Source organism: Perna viridis, chromosome 12 (assembly GCF_037379345.1).
Source record: "Perna viridis isolate PV_CMFRI_1.1 ecotype Kerala chromosome 12, ASM3737934v1, whole genome shotgun sequence".
NCBI lineage: Eukaryota > Metazoa > Mollusca > Bivalvia > Mytilida > Mytilidae > Perna > Perna viridis.
The window spans coordinates 27,569,849-27,590,054 of record NC_142456.1 but is presented as its reverse complement, the minus strand read 5'-3'; the positions used below and the strand labels follow the sequence as shown (position 1 = coordinate 27,590,054).

General features: G+C 33.2%; 1 protein-coding gene across 1 annotated transcript in view; it reads right to left on the bottom strand.

The window, feature by feature from the left end:
• LOC148601884 (uncharacterized) overlaps positions 1 to 20,206 on the bottom strand; it is a 202,798-nt gene that overhangs the window by 108,279 nt on the left and 74,313 nt on the right. Inside the window, exons 7-11 of the mRNA XM_088554708.1 lie at positions 13,826 to 14,156; positions 11,654 to 11,742; positions 10,006 to 10,143; positions 9,166 to 9,261; positions 2,624 to 2,707 (exon numbers count right to left, since the gene is read on the bottom strand). Coding sequence (XP_088410834.1) covers positions 2,624 to 2,707; positions 9,166 to 9,261; positions 10,006 to 10,143; positions 11,654 to 11,742; positions 13,826 to 14,156 — 738 coding nt within the window. The remainder of the gene's footprint in view (positions 1 to 2,623; positions 2,708 to 9,165; positions 9,262 to 10,005; positions 10,144 to 11,653; positions 11,743 to 13,825; positions 14,157 to 20,206) is intronic.

The following is a 20,206-nucleotide window of genomic DNA, read 5'->3' as shown; positions in this document are numbered from 1 at the left end:
TTCACATTACTACTGTTATATAAAAATCACCACGACAACATTGGCACAGTTACTTAAAAAAATTATTGACAACAGCTGTAATCATGATTGGTGATGAAAAATCTTAATGTCCCATCTATATTCACTAGATATTTGCATGGTACATTAAATAAAGAGCTACACTTTAAGCACATGATATACCTGTTGCCCTTTTAACTTGTCTTTATGCTTTTAATGAATTTATATGATCAACTAGAAATAATGTGATCCCTGTAGCCCTGTCAAATACCCTCCCCCCCAAAAAAATAAAAGTAAATAAAAAATACACAAAAAATTTGCACAATCAAGGCTACCTCAAGTTTAACTAAGTTTGTTGTCTTGAAATGTCACCCATACATGTCTATCTTGTTTAAAACACACTTTTCTGACAAGGTTACTAAGTACCTTTTGTATTTATTATTCGATCATCATAACAATTGGTCTGTTTTAAACAATTTTTTAACAAATAAAATTTCCTTGGCCGTTTCCAGCTTTTTTGAAAGAGTAAAACTTCATAACACGGAACGTAAAATTTTACATTTATAAAATTCAGAAGGGAGTTTACTTTAATAGATATGAACAATTCACCAAAGTTTCATAAAAGTAGGTGAAAGTGTTTTTGAGTTATTGTCAAAAAACGTGAAAACCTCCCTTTTTTTCAGTAAAAAAAATTCATAACATGGAAATGAAAATTCTGAAATTTATAAAAATTGAAAGGGAGCTTACCTCAATAGATATGAACAATTCTTCAAAGTTTCATTAAAGTTTGTGAAAGCATTTCTGAGTTAATTGTCCAAAATGTTGACAATGGACAGACAACAGTATACCATAATACATCCAGTCTTAGATAGGCGTATAAAAATGATTTGGGAAAAAAAAAAACACAAAACAACAAAATTTTTTGAATTTCATATCATGAAGAAACCACAATTTGGAATCAATCAAGACCCTGGATATGGTTGCTTTAACATTGTATGTTCACTCAATGCATGTAATCATACACAGAAGTGAAGTACAAGGTATTTACATGTGAGAAACCAAAGGGTAATAGAGCAAATCAATGAGAATTGACAAAACAACAAAAATATCAAAAGTTTTTCATTACTATGGCAACCATTTTTTGCAGAATAAATTTCTAAATCTTAATATAGAAAGGTGAACATCTTAACATTATCAGTGTAAAATATTGAAGATGTATAAAAGTTTATATGTTTTATGACCTTTTAATAAGAGGCACACTATATTTTGGTATATTTCTCCAAAAAATTCAGCATAGAGAAATATGTATGTTGAAACAATGCAGCATAGCAAGGGTTAAAAAGTGAACTTAGCCTTTATTTTATGGTACTAAATAACTGTGTAAAGTTTTGAAAAAATGAACTGTTATCACAGAGATAAGTCTGGCCTGTTCGATATTGTCAATATAATGTGTGTTTGTTAAATACTATTTTTTGTATTGCTTTCATACTTTGAATAATAATATGAAATTACAAAATTACCATTTTTGTGTTACCACTATAAAATACACTAGGAGACAGATGAATGAAAACTCAACTAAATTTTTCTAGAGGCCATCATAAAATACCTTGCCACTTTGTGTGGCAGGGTATAAAAAGTGGTAGACATTTAAGTAAAGATGGAATTCAAATAAAAAAGTCTACATGAACTATAAGAGAATAATTTTACAAGGTCTACAAACAAAGTGGAAATTGGCAAAATCAGGAGTTAATAAACAGTAAGAAAAAAGAATTGTAACGTTAAAATCTGGATTTGAAATAGCGGAAAAAAATCATCCCTGTATAAGAAACTCAGCATACAGGGTTCATGTTAAAATGAACTTGTCAGAAAACTTAACATTAAACTTTAACATTTAATTTTCTAAGTCTACAGACAATAACTGTGGGATATATGCCTAAAATTTGCACAAATTTGTGATGCAATAATGGCAATGCATCTGTACACCAAATAACATTGACTTAGCAAAAGGGGTTCATATTTAAACAAACTTATCAGAAAACTTAACATTAAACTTTAATATTGAATTTTCTAAGTCTACAGACCATGACTGTGGAGTATTTGCGTAAAATTTGGCATGAATTTGTGATGCACTGATGGTAATGCATCTGTATACCAAATATCATTGACCTAGCATAAAGGGTTCATGTTTAAATAAACTTGTCAGAAAACTTAACATAAAGTTTGTGGTTGCTACCGCTGCCGGAAAAGCCAAACCCAAATCTTGTCTGGCAAGGCAAAAAAATCTTGATTCAATTTCTTTTTCATTTGTTTGAAAACTGTCACACAGATGGGCACACACAATTTTGGAGGGTATTACACAATACCTTGTCACTTTGTAAGGCGGGTATAAAAAAAGCAATAAAAACAAAACAATAAGTTGCATGCATAGTCATGCTAGGCATACCCCCAGTCTGACTCATAGAAGAGATTGATATTAGACAACATCCAGAACAGTTACAAAATATGTCTTATCTATTACAAAGCCACACACCAACTTTGAAATCAATTGAGGCATATGCCACAAAAAGCAATGAAGGGTTGATTTTTTCACATTAAATATAAAATGTCTGACACATGAAGACCTTACCTCCACTGCTATTTTTATACCAAATTCTTTAGCTTTCTCATAGAAGATATTTGCAATTGAGAAATCCACTGTTCTGACAATACTCTGCAAGAGATATATATTGTATTATAACAGTGACATGAAATTCTGTTGTTTTAATTTTTTTGATGATTTTAAGAAATGAAAGAAGTGTAATCCCATTCCTATTAGCTGAAATAAAAACTAGAAAAATTTAAATAGAAAAACTTAAACAGATGCAAAAACAAAATGTATTAAAAAAAAAACAAGAGCAGTGATTCGGGTCCCCCGCCTTGTAACAAAAGTGATATTTCATGGAATATAAGTAATGAAAAGAAAATTTTATTGCCACAATATGTCTAAGTTGTAGGTTTATCAAGTATATATTGGAAGTTGATTTAGAAAATGTTGAATCAATGACTTTGAACAAATGTTTTCTCTCTTATCATAACCCAAGGAATAAAGTTGCATGGGGTAGGACATTTCTGACATGTTCAATATATCTAAATAATATAATGACGTATGAGTGTACCAGTATGTCTTTCATTGTGATGTTTTATTAACCATATTATAAATTTGTTTGAGTGCAATTATCTTGAGTTATATTCTGAAGGGTAATTGTCTTGTATTGTATATCATTGTAACATACTGTGGTATGAAGCAGTAACTATGGCATGATTAGAATACAACACTTGACAAACATGGTGTTGCATCAGAGCCATTTAAAAAATAATTGGGTCTAATGTGTTCCCAAGGATATGTGTTGGTTCTTTTACAATTTTAGTAAGATGGTTATCATCAGCCCTGAAAACCAATTTCAGAAATCCAAATTCTATATTTCTCTTTTAACCTTGTAAGTCTTCAACTGCACAAGTTTGATGAATGTCAATGAAGGTGTTCAAAAGTTATGTCCCAGAAACCTAATTTTTGGCCAAAAAATTCTACTTCATTGGGTATGTGTGACTTTGACCTAAATAATATAATCTCCTGTTTTGCAAAAGGCGACGAACAGACACAATGATCACTAAATATCATTAAATATGTTCAAAGGGGGTGTATAAAAAAATCCATCCACTTAAAGTTACTAACAGCAGCCTGTTTTAAAAAAGTCTAAATACAGACCAGTTTATGCTACTTTAAGACAATCTGTATTTTAGTATTTGTTTTATGAAAAAGGTCTGTGTGTTTTTCTGGTACATTGTATTTATGATGGAGTGATTTACAATCTGTAGAGCATGATTTGCAGTTGAAATCTATAGAAACCAAAAAGGTTTTGAAAGAAAAATCAAGGCAAAACTTATTATCAATCTAATGTTCCCGCAAACAAGAAAGACAACTGGCAATCATACATGTAATATGCTAAAGAATAGTTGTTAAATAACACTATAACAATAAAGTTGAAAATGATAGCACTTTCTGTATATCCATTACATCCTTCATTTCATGCATTATAAAGCTAGGACATCGTTGCTTCTAGGAGATAATTCTACTGTCTTAGTGGATATAATCCACTAAAATCCCCAAAAATCATTCATAACACAGTATTAACCAATTAACAATGAGTGACACTGACAATCAGCTGACTGTTCCTATACTTGGTTTAATTATTAAAAAATTTCCAAATGCCAAAAAAAAAAAAAAAAATGTTATGTTTCTGAGCACTATTCTAAAATTTTGTAGAGTCGGTAGGTAGGGATTTTTTTTTTTCGTTTGATATTTTTTGAAATGAAATAAGTCATAAAGATACAATGAAATATGCAAAAACTAAACATGTAATAGACTTAGTCCACAGCCTAATCCCTTTTGGGATTTGGCGCATGAGTAATTTTTTTGTTTTGACGGAGGTGGTAAAAACAAAAAATATCTCAAGTGCTGAATTCCAAAAAGGGACTGTCCACGACCAAGAGCACACTCATGGCATGTGTGTTTTCAATTTTCTTCTTTTTTTTTCTGAAAGACAATTGGCAGAATTTTTACATTATTTTTTCCTTCAAAACTTCAAATAAAAACTTATGAGTAGGGGGTCTGAAGAAGCATCAGTAGGGTGATCGGAAACAATTTTGGGCCTAAATGGATTGTCAATTTATTACTCCAGTAGTGCAACAGATTGTCTGGCAAGCTTTTTTCTGACTTAAAGATTCTAAAGAAAAATTAATGACAGTGTTGTGAAGTGCAGAATGTACATACACGTTATGTTGATTCTGAAACCAAATGATACTGGCAGTGCCTCTTGATATATTTTATACAGGTGCAAAACAAGTATACAGTTTTTGTCCAAGGAAACATTTTTCAGACTATAAATGTATGTGACTATTTAGAATTAGATAAAATTGTTAAATAACACTATAACAATAAAGCTGAAAATGATAGCACTTTCCGTATATCTGTTACACCCTTCATTTGTGCGTTATTAAGCTAGGACATTGTTGCTTCCAGCAGATAATTGAGTTGATAATTCAACTGTCTTAGTAGATATAAACCAGTAAAATCCCCAAAAATCTTTCATAACACAGTTTTAGCCAATCATTTGCACAATATGAGAGACGCTGACCATCAGCTGACTATTCAAATACTTGGTTTAACTTTTGTTTTCCTGCTAACATATACACTCAATACTGATATACACGGTTTGCACTAATGATATGTGGTATTTATAAATCTTGACGGACTGAGGTGTTTCTTAACGCCCTTGGTTATCATTTTGGGTCTCTCATGGGCGGTATAAAGCATGAAAGCGTTTACACAGTCAACGAGCATAGTCATACCCGAGAATGTGGGTCATGGAGTTTTCAGGGAAATTATAGTAGTCATGTGACCATGTTCATTACCAGATGATTTAATGTTAATCTGTGACCTAATGACCCAATTTATGATCTGCACGCTTATATTGTACAGTCTACTCTTTGACCCAGCAAAATACTTTTGGGGATAAAATCAACAGTTTCAAGTGCATGTAAGACAGATAGGTAAGTCAACTTATTGGTGCATGCAGAGATGAAAGTGACTTCTGTTGAAAAAAATCTGAAGATCTGACCGGGGTTTGCAGGCTGCCCCAAGCAGGGTCCAAGTACGCAGCCCTGGTGGGGGCCCAGGAAACAAAACCCTGGGAAATCCAGAGATTTCAGGTTTTTTTACCATTTTTAGTATGACCTGAGTATGGTTTACACTTACAGTATAGGATAGGTCTTGGAAATGTCAATTTTGTGTTGGTTGGCAAAAAATCCATTGAGTGGCATGGGGCATCAACTTAAATCATCATTTTTTATTTGTTTTCAACTTTTTCATTTTTTAAGAAAATTGAAAAATTCTTTTGGTTCCCTACACTGCCAATGAAGCTCTTTTTATCATGAAATTTAAAATAAATATTCAGTAATTGGACTAAAAGTGTTATAAATTCCCATATACAAAATATGAATTATTTTATCTAAATGAAATATTTTACAGAACCAAAATTGGATATAAAATAACAAAGTTATAATATTTATTTTGAAAATTGGGATTCTAATCATGAAATTGTCAATTGTTTATTTGCAAACCAATCTGGCACTTAATATGACATCACTAATGAGATTGGCGAAAATGCAAACTACTGATTTATTTAATATTGACACACTTTATAATTGTCAAATCAAGAAACTTGGAGAAACAAGACAAAATCGATCTCCTTCACTTGAAGTTCGTCCTTTTTCTCTAATTTTTAAATGTTCGTTCCTTTCAGAAAGGTCGTTGACCCTACCAGATACAATGTCAACTGGTTCCCTTTTACGAATAATGCCACCGAGATAACAACTTCCGTTTTTAAACCAGATGGGACTGGTTCACGATTCAGTTGTTACCAGAATCCGATAAGGGTATCCGCTACAGAACCAGTTAACAAAGTTTACAAAAGCCATAAGGAATGATCGAATAAAATATGCCAAGAATCATCCAGAAAACGGGTTGATTTTACTGACATAATTTTCTGGATGATTTTTATTTAATCAGAAAGACAACCAAGCAAATGTATATAACTATTCAGAAGTTGATTAAAATTGTTTAATACAGGATTTAGTTGAAATTTTAAAGTGTTACCGTAATCTTCCGTGTATACCGCACACTTTTTTTCAACTTTTTCGTTGCTCCAGAAGAGGGATGTGCGGTATACACTAAAACAATGAGTTACTATACTCGGCGTCACATAAATAACATACTGTTAAAATTTGAATAAAATATTTTCTACGACTTTATTGACACCTATCGTCGTTTAAATTGTCTTCAAAGACTTGCTCATTCGTTTAGCCAAACGGCTTCTCCCTAAACAAGTCGCTTATTAGCTTAAATCATGCGTAACAAATCCTTACGGGAAAATCCCATACTAATATCCGCCATGTTGGTTTCTACGGGACGATTTGTTTACAAACGAAGTTCGTAAGATCCTGTCGAACTCCGGTGACAATCGTCTGCTTGATCAACTTCTCGGTATTGTATGTTGTTCGCGTAAAATAAATCCGAGATATCCGAAATAACACCGAAATGCATTCTGGGTTCTTCGGTTTATGGACAAACCATTTAAACGTAAACAACATCTCCTAGCAACCCGATCACTGTAAACATGGCCGACTTTTTACAATGTAAATATTAGCACCGAGAATTAAAATCTGACCGGAATTTAACGATTCAATGTTTAGGGAGAAGCTGTTTGGCTAAACGAATGAGCAAGTCATTTAAGACAATTTAAACGACGGTAGGTGTCAATAAAGTCGTAGAAAATATTTTTATTCAAATTTTAACAGTATGTTATTTATGTGACGCCGAGTATACATTTTTTTTCTAGAGACATAATTTTCAGGAATCAGAACCAAAGTCGTCAACTTAAAACAACATCAAGCCATTGTATTGTTGAGGACAGTTTTATGGGAAATAAACAATTAAAGTTTTATTGCTATTGAATAGTTATTTTATCCATCAATGCCGTTTCCTTGCATTTTATAGTTTGTACGAAAAACCACGACTAGCTTCTCACTGTTCTCTCAAATCAAGTCATCTAATTATAACTTCTTCACCAGTGTGCAATGGAATGTTAAATACACAATACCGGGAGTGCCAACCTATCCTCGGGCATATTGTCATTTAATTATCAAATAATAAAAGATCAATTTAAAAGGTGAAACAATTATTACTAATCTTTTAATCCACTTGATGAACTGTTTCCAGATGTCAGATATCAATACAAAACTTGGCAAATTTAAACATCTTTTTATGAACGGCCAGACTTGAAGCCATTGTTTTAGTGAATTACTTGATTTGTATTCGAACAGGAAATGTAAACATTTTAGTTGACTCAGATCCAATACATTGCTATTTATAAACTATTTTAATCAATAAATGGCTTGGAAACGCAGGGAAACATACAAAATACTTTTATTTAAAAGATTTAATGATGAAAAGATACGCATTTCAGGGATTTACCGGAATCCTTTCATCTCAATGTGGTCTTCTGCTGGTGATTTTTCCTCGCTTACCAGTGCACGTTTTACACAGAAACTAACTTTTTTCGCCGATCTCCCTTGCCAAGAAGGGGGTCACGGAATACACAGATGCGTGTAATACACAGAAGAATACGGTAACTGTGAGCCAGTTGGATTTAGTCTAAAAGTCCTTCATATAACGGTTTGACTGTATGTGGGATCCTTTTTCCATTATATAGTTTTATTCTCTTTGCTAGAGAACTGTTTAACTAGGACTAATGTAAAAACAATGACCATATAAATGTAAATTCTTAGCAAAGCACACATTACCAAGTTGGTCCTGAGGAAGAGTAATTGACACGATTTTTATGGAATTAAAAATGGAGCCTTCCCAAACCCCAAATTAGCCTATATATATATGTATATATTTAATATAATAGTGTCACCACAAACCATTGTACATTGGTATGGTGCTGACAGCGGCGTCTGTGTCGTTGTCCATACTCACTTGGTTTTCGAGCAATGACTTTATAGTTATGGTTGATCAATTGTTATGAAATTTTGATATGATTTTACTAACTACTAAAGAAATGCTCTTATTAGATTTCGAGTTTATGGCCCCTACCATTTTAAAATAAAGGCCATCCATGTAACTGACACATACCACACAGTAGGTTTCTGTTTATCTAAAGAAACTGAGAGTCCAGAATTTTTCAAGCTAACCTGTATAAAGTGAAATGGAATGGCCAATCCTTAACATGACATAGCAGTTCAACACATCCATGCAAGTACACCTTCAAGGAAGAAGCATTGTAATATGTACATGACTTGTCTTATGGTAATCCATAGTGCAATTTGTTCCCCATTTAGATGTTTCGTAACACATGTTAATGGATATTTATCAACATGTGCATAATTCAATTATTGATATCAATATATGGAGAAGTTTTCAAGACAATGCAAACAAGTTCGAGACAAATCGTATGTATGTTCAAATTTGCTCTTGGGGCAATACCAGTCTGCATCCATACTTGCCCCTCAGGTAATGCCAGTCTGTGTCCACACTTGTTTCTGATAAATAAAAAAGTTAAAACAAACCATTGTTGTCCATCCTCTATTCTTGAAAGCCATCATTATACTGTGACAAGTTGAGGCCATATTCCATGACAGCCTACTGTAGTAAGGGTATGTTGTCTGAAAATTAATGAAGAAATTTATGACACAATGTTACTGAAGTAGCTTTTTGCTCAATATTTTGTTAAATCTCATATATTTCTAAAAGTCAAATAAGTTACTCAATTGATTCATTAACCAGGTCTGATGTTAGAGTTTCCTCTTCTGGCCAATTTGCTAATAGAAACTATTTCCACTTGCTAAAATTTGCAAAAGTTTCTGTATGTCATATAGGTACAGTCCAGAAATAACCCAAAAAACTTTAATATAGCAAGTGCAAATTTTCAGTACTTGCTAAATTCTATTCGTGCTAGTTGAATTTTTATCAAATTGTCCAACTGAGACAAGGTTCACAAAACTCTGCACATAACACTCCAATTTTTTTAACATACATTGCAGTATTTCTGCTTGTAATAATTTTGAACTTTTAGATTCCTCACATTTAATACATTTTTTTTACAGAATCACAATCAATATTTCATAATTTGCAGTAAAAATCTGTAAAGATAAACACTGCTATTGCTGACTAGATCTGCTATCACGTCAAATATAAGTTTCTATCATCAAAAAAGAAAAGGGGAAGCTTCAACACATCATAAATTGTTATCACTGTAACTACAAACATAGACCATAACCATGATTTCATAAAGACAACAAAAACATAAATTGGCAAAACTGGAATTTAAAAAATGAAAAAAAAAATACCTCAAATTTCCTGCCTTATGGCAATCCATTATTATTGCAAATTTCTTATTGTTTGTTTACCTTATCACTGAAGGAAGACTCATCTTCATTGGTCGCAATGTTAGGAATCTGACTGACAGCTAATAATGGTGCTACACCTTTTGTCACAGTATTGCTACCAAAGCCTACAATACCTGCAACTTTCTCGTGGGGATTCCTCTATATAAAACATACAAATAACTAATTAATTTATGTGAACATTTTGTACGATATTTAATCAAAGAAAAACAAAGATATAAAAAGCAAAACACCTGACAAATGAAACATACAATTTTGTCTACAGATTAAAAGAAATGTAGTGAAATCAAGTGTATAGCCCAAATTCAGCAGAATTTACACATTTTGGCTCCATCTTGCTATGTTATGTGTGGATAAACTGCAAAAAAGGGTTTTGAAGACAAATTTTGTACACTTTATGCTAAATATTATGGAATATTGAAATATTGATTTGATAGAGTTTTTTTTCAGGGCCAAATTTGAAGGCAATTTAATTAATTAAATTTAAGTTTATACAATAATAAGCTGTGATTATTGATTTCTTAACATACTGTCATGCTGTAATCTGTGATGTAGAGGTAGATGATTGGTTATTTTTAGTTCACTTGGGTAGAAGTTCAATTGTATTTGCAAGAGAGGTTAAATTTATATGTTTTGAAATTGGATCTATTGTGAATCGTCCCACCCACCAACCCCAATATCACCTCTACTGAGGCTGCTCTTACTAAGTTTAACCTGGCATAAAGGCATAATTTCAAGAAATTATTTTCCCCCAATATATTTTTATGTAGGGGGTACTTTCTGAAAGTTTCATTTTTGAAAAGTCTTGTTCAGGTATAATGTAGGTAGAACATGAGCACAAAGATTAGATAATTGTATTTTGTATTAGTTGTTTAGTTTTTAGTAAATGTAGGCAAGGGTATATGTGACAACTGGATGCCTTGACCCCAGTTTTTCACATAATTTTCTCATTCATGTATGTTAGATCTAACATAACTCACAACTGGATGCGCTCGACCCTAGTTATGAGGGAGAACACAACTGGATGCCTCGACCCCAGTTTTTCACATAATTTTCTCGTTCATGTATGTCAGATCTAACATAACTCCAAACTGGATGCGCTCGACCCCAGTTATGAGGGAGAACACAACTGGATGCTTCGACCCCAGTTCTTTTTCTCATGTTTATTAAAGTTACATTGTATGAATCCTAAGCCAGAAGCTTCGACCCTGGTTTTTCCTTATATTATTAAGTAATTGGTTAATAAAATAGGGTTCATTTAAACATGTAAAAAAATTAGGATTGACAAGACTTAGTATGGGTAGCCCCCAAGAAGCCAAACTTTTAATATGAACAGGTTTTGATGTCATATTTTATATATGTACATGTACATGCATGTTGTTTTTAAGAAGACTAATGTATTATAATTTTAGATAAGATTGTAACTTTGTTAATGCAGAGACTTATAGTTAGTGTGTTTATTCTTGTTCTTTATTCTGTTTATGCGTTCATTAAAATTATCACATTGATAGTAGTTTCATTTATAAGGTACTCAACAACAACACTACACCTCGACACAAGTCAGTCATAACAAAGTTGTATAAATTTAAACCAAACATATTCCTTTTTACAGAAGGGTCAGATATGACAAACATTGTGAATAAACACCTACTCTTCCGTGTTCTATCATTCCTGTAAGAGCTTTGGTAGTTGCTTGTGCACTGTTCTGTGTATTGTAGGAGTGTATCTTTAATGTTCTGCCTGCAAAAAAATTAAAAGTATAACAGTGATAGAGTGATGTGCATTCAGTAAATATCAATTTCCCAAAGAATGCAGTAAAACCCTGATTTAATGCCCCTCGATTTGTTGCAAAACTTTCATTGTCTTAATTTCTGTACAGGCAATGTGTTATAATGCCAAACTTACATATTGCCAACTGCCCATGTCCTTGAAGATCAAACAACCATTTTACAGTTAATTAAACAAGTTTTTACTGTTTGAATTTGAGCCAACATTGAAAACAGATGTTTCATTGCTGTCAATGTATACAATGCAAAGAAATCAGCGAAATGAATGAATATCTCATTTCATGTGACAATTGAATTTAGAAAATATAGAGTGCATCTGCCAAACTATTATACTCGACATCACATACAACACATTTTCGAATTAAAGCTCTACTTTTTAAACCGTCGGGACTTACCGCTAGAGTTGTCTCTCTTATTTAATCTTAAGATAGTTCGCATATATGCATGACGTGTTAGTACCAACGAGTCGCTTATTAACTTAAATCATGTGTAACAAATCCTTACGGGAAAATCCAATACTAATATCTGCCATGTTGGTTTCTACGGGACGATTTGTTTACAAATGAAGTTCGTAAGTTCCCGTCGAACTCTGGTGACAATCGTCTGCTTGATCAACTTCTCCTTATTGTACGTTGCTCGCGTAAAAAAATCCGAGATATCCGAAATAACGCCGAAATGCATTCTGGGTTCTTCGGTTTTTGGACAAACCATTGATCACTGTAAATATGGCTGATTTTTTACAATGTAAATATTGGCACCGAGAATTAAAATCTGACCGGAATTTAACGATTCAATGTTTAGGGAGAAGCCGTTTGGCTAAATGAATGAGCAAGTCATTTAAGACAATTTTAATGACGGTAGGTGTCAATAAAGTCGTAGAAAATATTTTTATTCAAAGTTTAACAGTATCTTATTTATGTGATGCCGAGTATAGATATTACCATGGATCCGGAAACGCGTAAAAATGCCAGTCATTGACCGTCAAATCTTGCAAATGACCGATAACAATTTTCCAATATCAGACCCAAAAAAATTGTTAACCCTCATAAATTACAGTCTGCATGGTTTTATTAGTGTATAAACATCCTGTCTACCAGTCTCCTAATTGTTTATTGGAAATTAATTGACAGGTGTGTGTCAATTTAAGCCAAAGTGCAGCCACCTGTGACTGTGATTTACCTGTAACTGATTAGTTGATTGCATAATTGAACTAACGGTACACATGGAGCCCCATTGCGTATACAAATTAATCAGAGAATCTTCATACATTTATTAGTTGATTAATTAAGAAAAAAGATTGTCCAACATTTTCCCACCAATCTTTCAGAGGTAACGAAAGCACACAGAACTGAAACTACGAATCAGTCTTAGTTTGTAATTATTAATTCGTCAATTGAATCGTTTTAACACAGAAGTCAACAGACCATTTAAATCAATATACAAAATGTGTTCGCGAGTTTCTTTTATAAATAATCAACATTTTTTTCATCACTCAGAAGTTTTCGGCTGTTATGAGATGAAAAAGTCCGAAAGATACAATGTTTTGTTTACATGTTAGAACATGCACGTGTAGTCGAAACTGAACTCGTTCACTCACTCTGATATTTTGTAAAAGTCAGAGTATGTGATGAAATAACACACTTTCCTATATTTATCAGAAAATAACTACGTACAAATATTTTTTTAAGTTTATTTTCGATTTGAGCATGCAAAAGAGTGACAAAAACGTCTGCTGAAGTTTGATAAAATGTGCAGCATGGGCTGTCAAAATTTCAGGACCCTTGGATATTACATATATTACCGTATAATTTTACAATATTTAAATTATACAGTGAAGTCATTTAGACACCAGAGAATTTCCTAAATATGAAAATGTTAAGATTTTTTGGTAGCCATATTACCCTGACAATTGTACTTCTCTCCAGTTATATAAAGATAATTGTACTTCTCTCCAATTACTTAGAAGTCAATTGCATCCCTTAACTGAAATTAAATCAATATTATGTAAAGTTAACACAAGAGTAAAAAAATTATACCTGGAAGCATTGTTGGATATCGTCCTGCATTTATGTCTTCTACACAGTATAAGGCAAATGAATCTGAGAAGGTTCCCGTCTGAGAACTTGATCCAGAATCAATGTTGAAGTAATATGATGCTAGATATATCTCATTGGTAACCTCAATAGGACCGACATTCACTGTAGTCAGTGCTGAGGTAGATATAGCACTTGTTGCTGCAAACGTTAGGGTAACTGCTGGATTTGGCTCACAGATAGATCCCATGACAGTTGCCACACCATCACTCAGATTGAATGCCAGCATGTCTGTACTCAAACATACAGCTACATCTGCTGTTGTTGATACTGTCTATATAAAAGAGTACCAAAATAATTTTGAGAAAACATGTGCAAAGCCTGTGTGTCCAAATTTTAAGTATGAATCAATCAAAGGTGAAAGACAAAGCAAAATATTTAAAAACTCTAGAGCTTTCTTTATTATAACAGCAAGTACCATAGTTACTTTCAGGGAATACAATTTGTCATTTCTTGATTGAATGACCACTACCTGATGAAATATCTAAGGTATTTCACTGAAAAATGGACAAGGAGATATAAATTTTGTATCATTCTCCATTCCATTATCCAGTTAACAACCTAAGGAAGTTCAATCATTAGGTGTCTTGTAATTCTCTCAAGGGGAGACCAACTCTTTCCCCTGAACATCATCGTTGTACATGCTAAATGTAAGACTTTTTTTACTGTCAATGCACAAACTATTGAAAAAGTTTTTTTTCCAACTTAATCCATAATATTACTACAACATTACAATTAGTTACATGCAAATTTCAGGGAGTAAATAACTTATTCTCAGTAGGTGGTTATGCATGAAGTAATAAAGAACTAGAAATTGATGACACCACCCTCCAATTGCTTCTCCAGAAATAATGTAGGACACCCCATAGGTGATTAAAGCATTCAGATGGGAAAACAAATTGGAGGTGTACAATTTGTAATAAAGAATTCCAATTTAGCATCAGGGAATCCCAAAAGTCATTAAGCAGTGTTCTAGGATTTTTCAGAAATTGAGGATTCCTTGGGAAAAATCCATATAAAATCAACTTTCCAACGGTCAATGACTGCTTTCCTGACAAAACAAATCCTTAGAGCATATGAAGTTTTCAACTTGCCATGGAAAAGTGTAACTAAGTACCTAACTTTCCCTGACCCAAATTTCAGTAGTAACGGGAAATAGGAATCCTAGAACACTGATTAAGATGGAAAAACAATAAAGGAGGTGCACAATGGCATGGAATGAGTTATGGGAAAACATGTACATGGATGTATGAACAACAAAGGAGATTGACTGGTTGACATCTGTTCATCACTTAACTAGGTAATAAGAGGAACACTTTTCCCACCCCTGTCAATACACAAGCTAACTTGGAACTCACCTAATAGTAAAGATAAAAACTAAATTGACCTCATCATGGTAAACAGAAAATGGAGAAGATCAATGACTCATGTTAAAGTGAGAAGAGGTGCAGATGTGGGTAGTGATCACCATCTTGTCGTTACCATGTTGGAAGTTATGTTGAGAAAAACTGGCAAAACATCAACTTCTAGTCGTTGTGTCAAGAACACTTTCGTCACCCAGCTCAGAAACCATTTTGAAATCTTAGAAATGGAACCACCAGATAGTATAGATAACAATGACGTGAACAACCATTGGGATTGTGTCAAAGATATATATGACAAAACAAGTAAAAACTGTCTAGGCGTTAAAACCAGCAGAACAATGAAAAAATGGCTTACACCTACCACTTGGGATGCTATGGATAAAAGATGGAACATCATACTGGAAGAACTTGACGCAAATTCACAAATACTAAAAGATAAATATAAAGATGATTACAGAACAGTTGATAAGGAAGTTGAGAAACCAGCAAGGAAAGATAAAAGTTCATACATCTAGACAATATTACTAGACAAGCAGAAGAAGCTGCCGAAAAGAAAGAACATGGTCAACTTTACAAGTTAACAAAGATAGCCAGAGGAAAATACTGAGGCAACACCAACATACTAGTGAAAGATAACAAGAGGCTCCCAGGAACCTGAATCATTTACCTGGTTGAATTTTGCCTTTCAAGGGCAATAAATAAAACAAGAAGTTGTCCAACAAATTGGCTCAAGAAAACTTTGATAGGACTTATCATTAGGATCATTTCAGTAAATGAAAGTCTACATCTATCATAGTTTTCAAGACATTGGCTGAAAACTGTTAAAAAAAAAACATAAACAAAAAAAAACTGTCCTTTTTCCCTGTCAAGGGCAATAACTCTTATAAGAAAGCGTCTGATAAATTTTATGCCTGAGCCAGCACTCCAAAGTTTAGTTTCACACTTTTGGCTAGGGATGAAAAATGACACTGATGGAAACCGGTGGTTGTAATAGTGATTAAAAATGAAGAATCTATTGTTGATAAAACTTCTTCTGAAAAAGGGGACTTTTCAAAGTATTTTGCAATGTTTTATATATTTTCAATGTTGAAGGGGCTTTTTTTCAATGATAATTTGTCTTCATTGTGAAAGTGAAAGTAAGTCAATTTTTTGCCATGCTAAGTTTAACAAGTGGATTACAAAGTGAAATAGCTCAAATTCTAACCTGCGATGCCCTTACAATGAAGGGGTTTTCGAAGGAAAAAGTTTGGACTGTTTCAGGGCATGAAATGAAAATTTAAGATATTTTGCGGGAAATTTTATATTTTTAAACCTGATTTTATTAACATTTTTGCAAATTTTCGCATGGTTTCTATGGTAACCCTCTTTGCTGTGGGTATTTTTTTTCCAGAAAATTTTCACTGCACCCTGAAGATTTACAGATGCTTGACAATTTTTTTAAGTGATAAATGTTTTGTATGTTTTAAGTGGAAATTTTCATTTGGTCTCACTAACCACTTCCGGGTCAAATGGCCACCCCCCCCTATGTAGTACCAAAAACACACTGAACCTAGACATATGCATTGTAAGTGCATTATTTGTGTGTATTATGATTAAAAGTAGTCAAAATGAAGCTGAGAATGTGTACTTTAAAATCATATATGTAATTAACTACAAAAGTGTATGAATATTGTTTACATGTGTGAGTAATTTGCCTCCATGCTATCAGTTAGCAGAACAGGTAAAAATGTGGATTTTCAGTATTATTTATTCAAGTAAATTTTGTGAAGAACTTCTACTATCATTGTACCATTAGCATAATGATTTTGGAAGCCATATTTTCCAAGCCTCGCAACGGTATGCAACTTTAAGATGTCATTTGTCCTGGGAATTCACAGTGAGACTTTGAAAATTACTTTTTTAACATGTAAAGTAATGGAAACGTTAGAAGTGGTTAGTGAGACCTTTAAAAGATGATTATAGCATTTCATACCAAGTGTTTAAGATGTATCTTGCGAATATTCTGGCCCAATACCATCAGTAATGAAAAACTATTGAGAAAATGCAACCAACTTGACATGGCAACAATACTGCTAAGAAGAAAATGGAAGTGGATCGGCCATGTCAACAGAAAAGACAATAAATTTCATACCAAAGTAGCCTTACACTGGACACCAGACGGCAAAAGACAGAGAGGGAGACCTAAAACAATATGGAGGAGAACCATAGAAAGTGAGATGAAGGATACAAACCAAACCTGGGGAACTATTGAAAGGATGGCCAAAGACTGTCACCGGTGGAGATCCTTTGTTGCTGTCCTACATGCCAGCAGGCATAATGGGCATTAAGTAAGTATGTACGATGGTATCATGTAATAAATAAACTGTGAAATTTTCATCAAATTGCATTCAGTTGAAGAATGGACTGACAAATGGACACCATGACCAATATTACCTCCTGCTCTTCAAGCAGGGGTATAAGATATGTTAGTAAAAATGTATGTTTAACCACATGTATTGAAACTATATAGGAAACCTCAGAAAATAAGAACTCAGCTGAAAAATATATAGGAAACCTCAGAAAATAAGAACTCAGCTGAAAAAAAACAATATATGAGGTGCACAATGACATCATGAAGCAATTGATAAAGATTCATCATATTGAACATTTTTTTTAAGGAGATGCCCCCACCCTTTCTGTTCAACCAGACAGTTTCTAGTTTTGCCACAGGAAACTCCACAAGTCATACAAATGGGGAAAAAAAGTGTGATATAAGATTTACAAAAGCTTCATTACAATTCCAATCAGTGATTCCAGAGGAATTGCAGACAGTGATTTTTCTGGGTATTTTGGGAATGGTCCTTTCTGGGCCATTTTTGTGAGATTTTGTGCTAAAATCTGGTGAACTAAGAATCAAATTTCGAGGTTAGGCTAGTAATTTTGGGAATTCTGCATGATTTCAGTGTTCCAGGATTTTATAGAAATTGAGGTTTCCTCAGGAAAAATCCATATAAAATCAATTTTCCCATAGTCAATGACTGCTTTCCTAACAAAACAAATCCTTACAGCATATGAAGTTTTCAACTTGCCACAGGAAAGTGTAACAAAGTACCTAACTTTCCCTGACCCAAATTTCACTTGCTCCGGTTAACGGAAAATAGGAATCCTAGAACATTGTGATTTTGAAATATTTCACTGGGAAAGGGTCCTATTAACCCTTATCATGCTGTACCTGGACTAGTCTGGTATTATTAATCGAGACAATGTGGCTATATCCAGACTAATTCAGGTATGGGTTTTTCCCTTCTAGGTCGGCTATATTTTTTGGCCAATCAAACATAGGCTTAAAATAAATGTTTGTTACTGTGGGACACCTTAAATCGTGTTTAATGCAAGCAATTCGATTGGTTCTAAGTTGTCTCGCATAATTTTAACGAGAAAACCTAGGGTTAAAAATGTATGTAATAGCTTCTTTTATCCCTTACAGGGTTCATACACCTTTTTTGCTCCAATTTTCCAGGACTTTTCAAGGATTTTTTTTTAATATTCCATACTACAAACCACAAACAATTGTGCATCCTTTTAAATTTTTTAATTATTGTAAGCATATTTATGTATGCTAAATGTTTTGAACACATTCATAAAGCTGGTATCTGTTACCATGACTTCTAACAGGAGCAAAATCTAAGCTTCTAAAGTTCCAGATTTACCGGAATTAGACTCCTTTGACCTATAAAAAACTTTGCACTAATTTTGTGAATATTTCAGCCCTTCAATATGTTTTAGCCAACATAGTTAATGAGAACTTAAGGGTCGAAACATGTTTCCTATGTGACAGAATTTTGTTAACCTTGATATCTTTAATGACTATTTTGTTTTATAAGGTCATGATGTTTTCACACGGGTTAAATTTTGTTCCCTTTATGACATTCACACGGGTTAAATTTGGTTCCCTTTATGACAAACGGAAACCAGTCCGTGAACACTTACAGATTATTCCCCCTCAACTTACCTTCCCGAATGTGACATAAAGAAGACTGTAGATTGCTTATTTCAACACTTAATAAAACAATATGTCATCTGAATAAAATTTCATGACTTTTCAAGGTCTTTAATTTTCAAAATGAAATTCCATGACTTTTCAAGGATTCAAGGACCTGTAAGAACCCTGCCCTCAACATGAAGAGTTTTTCCATGAATTACTGAGGCTAAAAACCACTAATTCCACTTTCCATAGGCTTCTATGCTAATTTCACAATATTCAATGGCTTCTCTGGACTTTACCTTAACTTTAACCTGCAGAGGACTATATATCAGCATGATTCTACATATGTCAGCTCACAATCCTCAGAATGGCATGTGGGGTTAGCAGACTTGCAGTGCAGTACTGGTCACCGGAAGTGAAGGGTCTATAAATAGCATGGGAAATCCCAGTGTTTTCACAAGATAGGGGTATATTTAAAAATCATTATGGAGATTAGGCTTCACATCACAAGAAGCAAAATGCACCTATAAAATGTACAGAAATGTTTTTCCTTTCAGAAACTGTTTAAATTTTTTAAATAAAATGAGAACTTTTTTCACAGCACTATGAGGAACAGGGGTAATTTCTGCGTAGGACTATTTTTGCGTACGTTCCGAATGCTGATTGGTTGAATTGGTGGTCTGTAACCTAAAGAGTCACTTTTTGTCTTAGAAAAAATAAATAACTATACAGGTATCTTCCTACACACATACTGAATGCATTTGCAAAGTTTCAGTGAAATGTGACAAGCACTTTTTTAAATATTTGATTTTTAAATATAGGGTAACCAAGTTGTGCGAGCAAAAAAGTGACAATATTCTACCATACTTAAATGCATTAAATATTTGCAAAGAACTTTTTCTGACTTTTCAAATAAAAAATATCAATCACAACTTGTTTTTTAACAATATTACTGAAGAAATAGTTTTAAAAGTAATCATTTTCTGAGAAATTGGT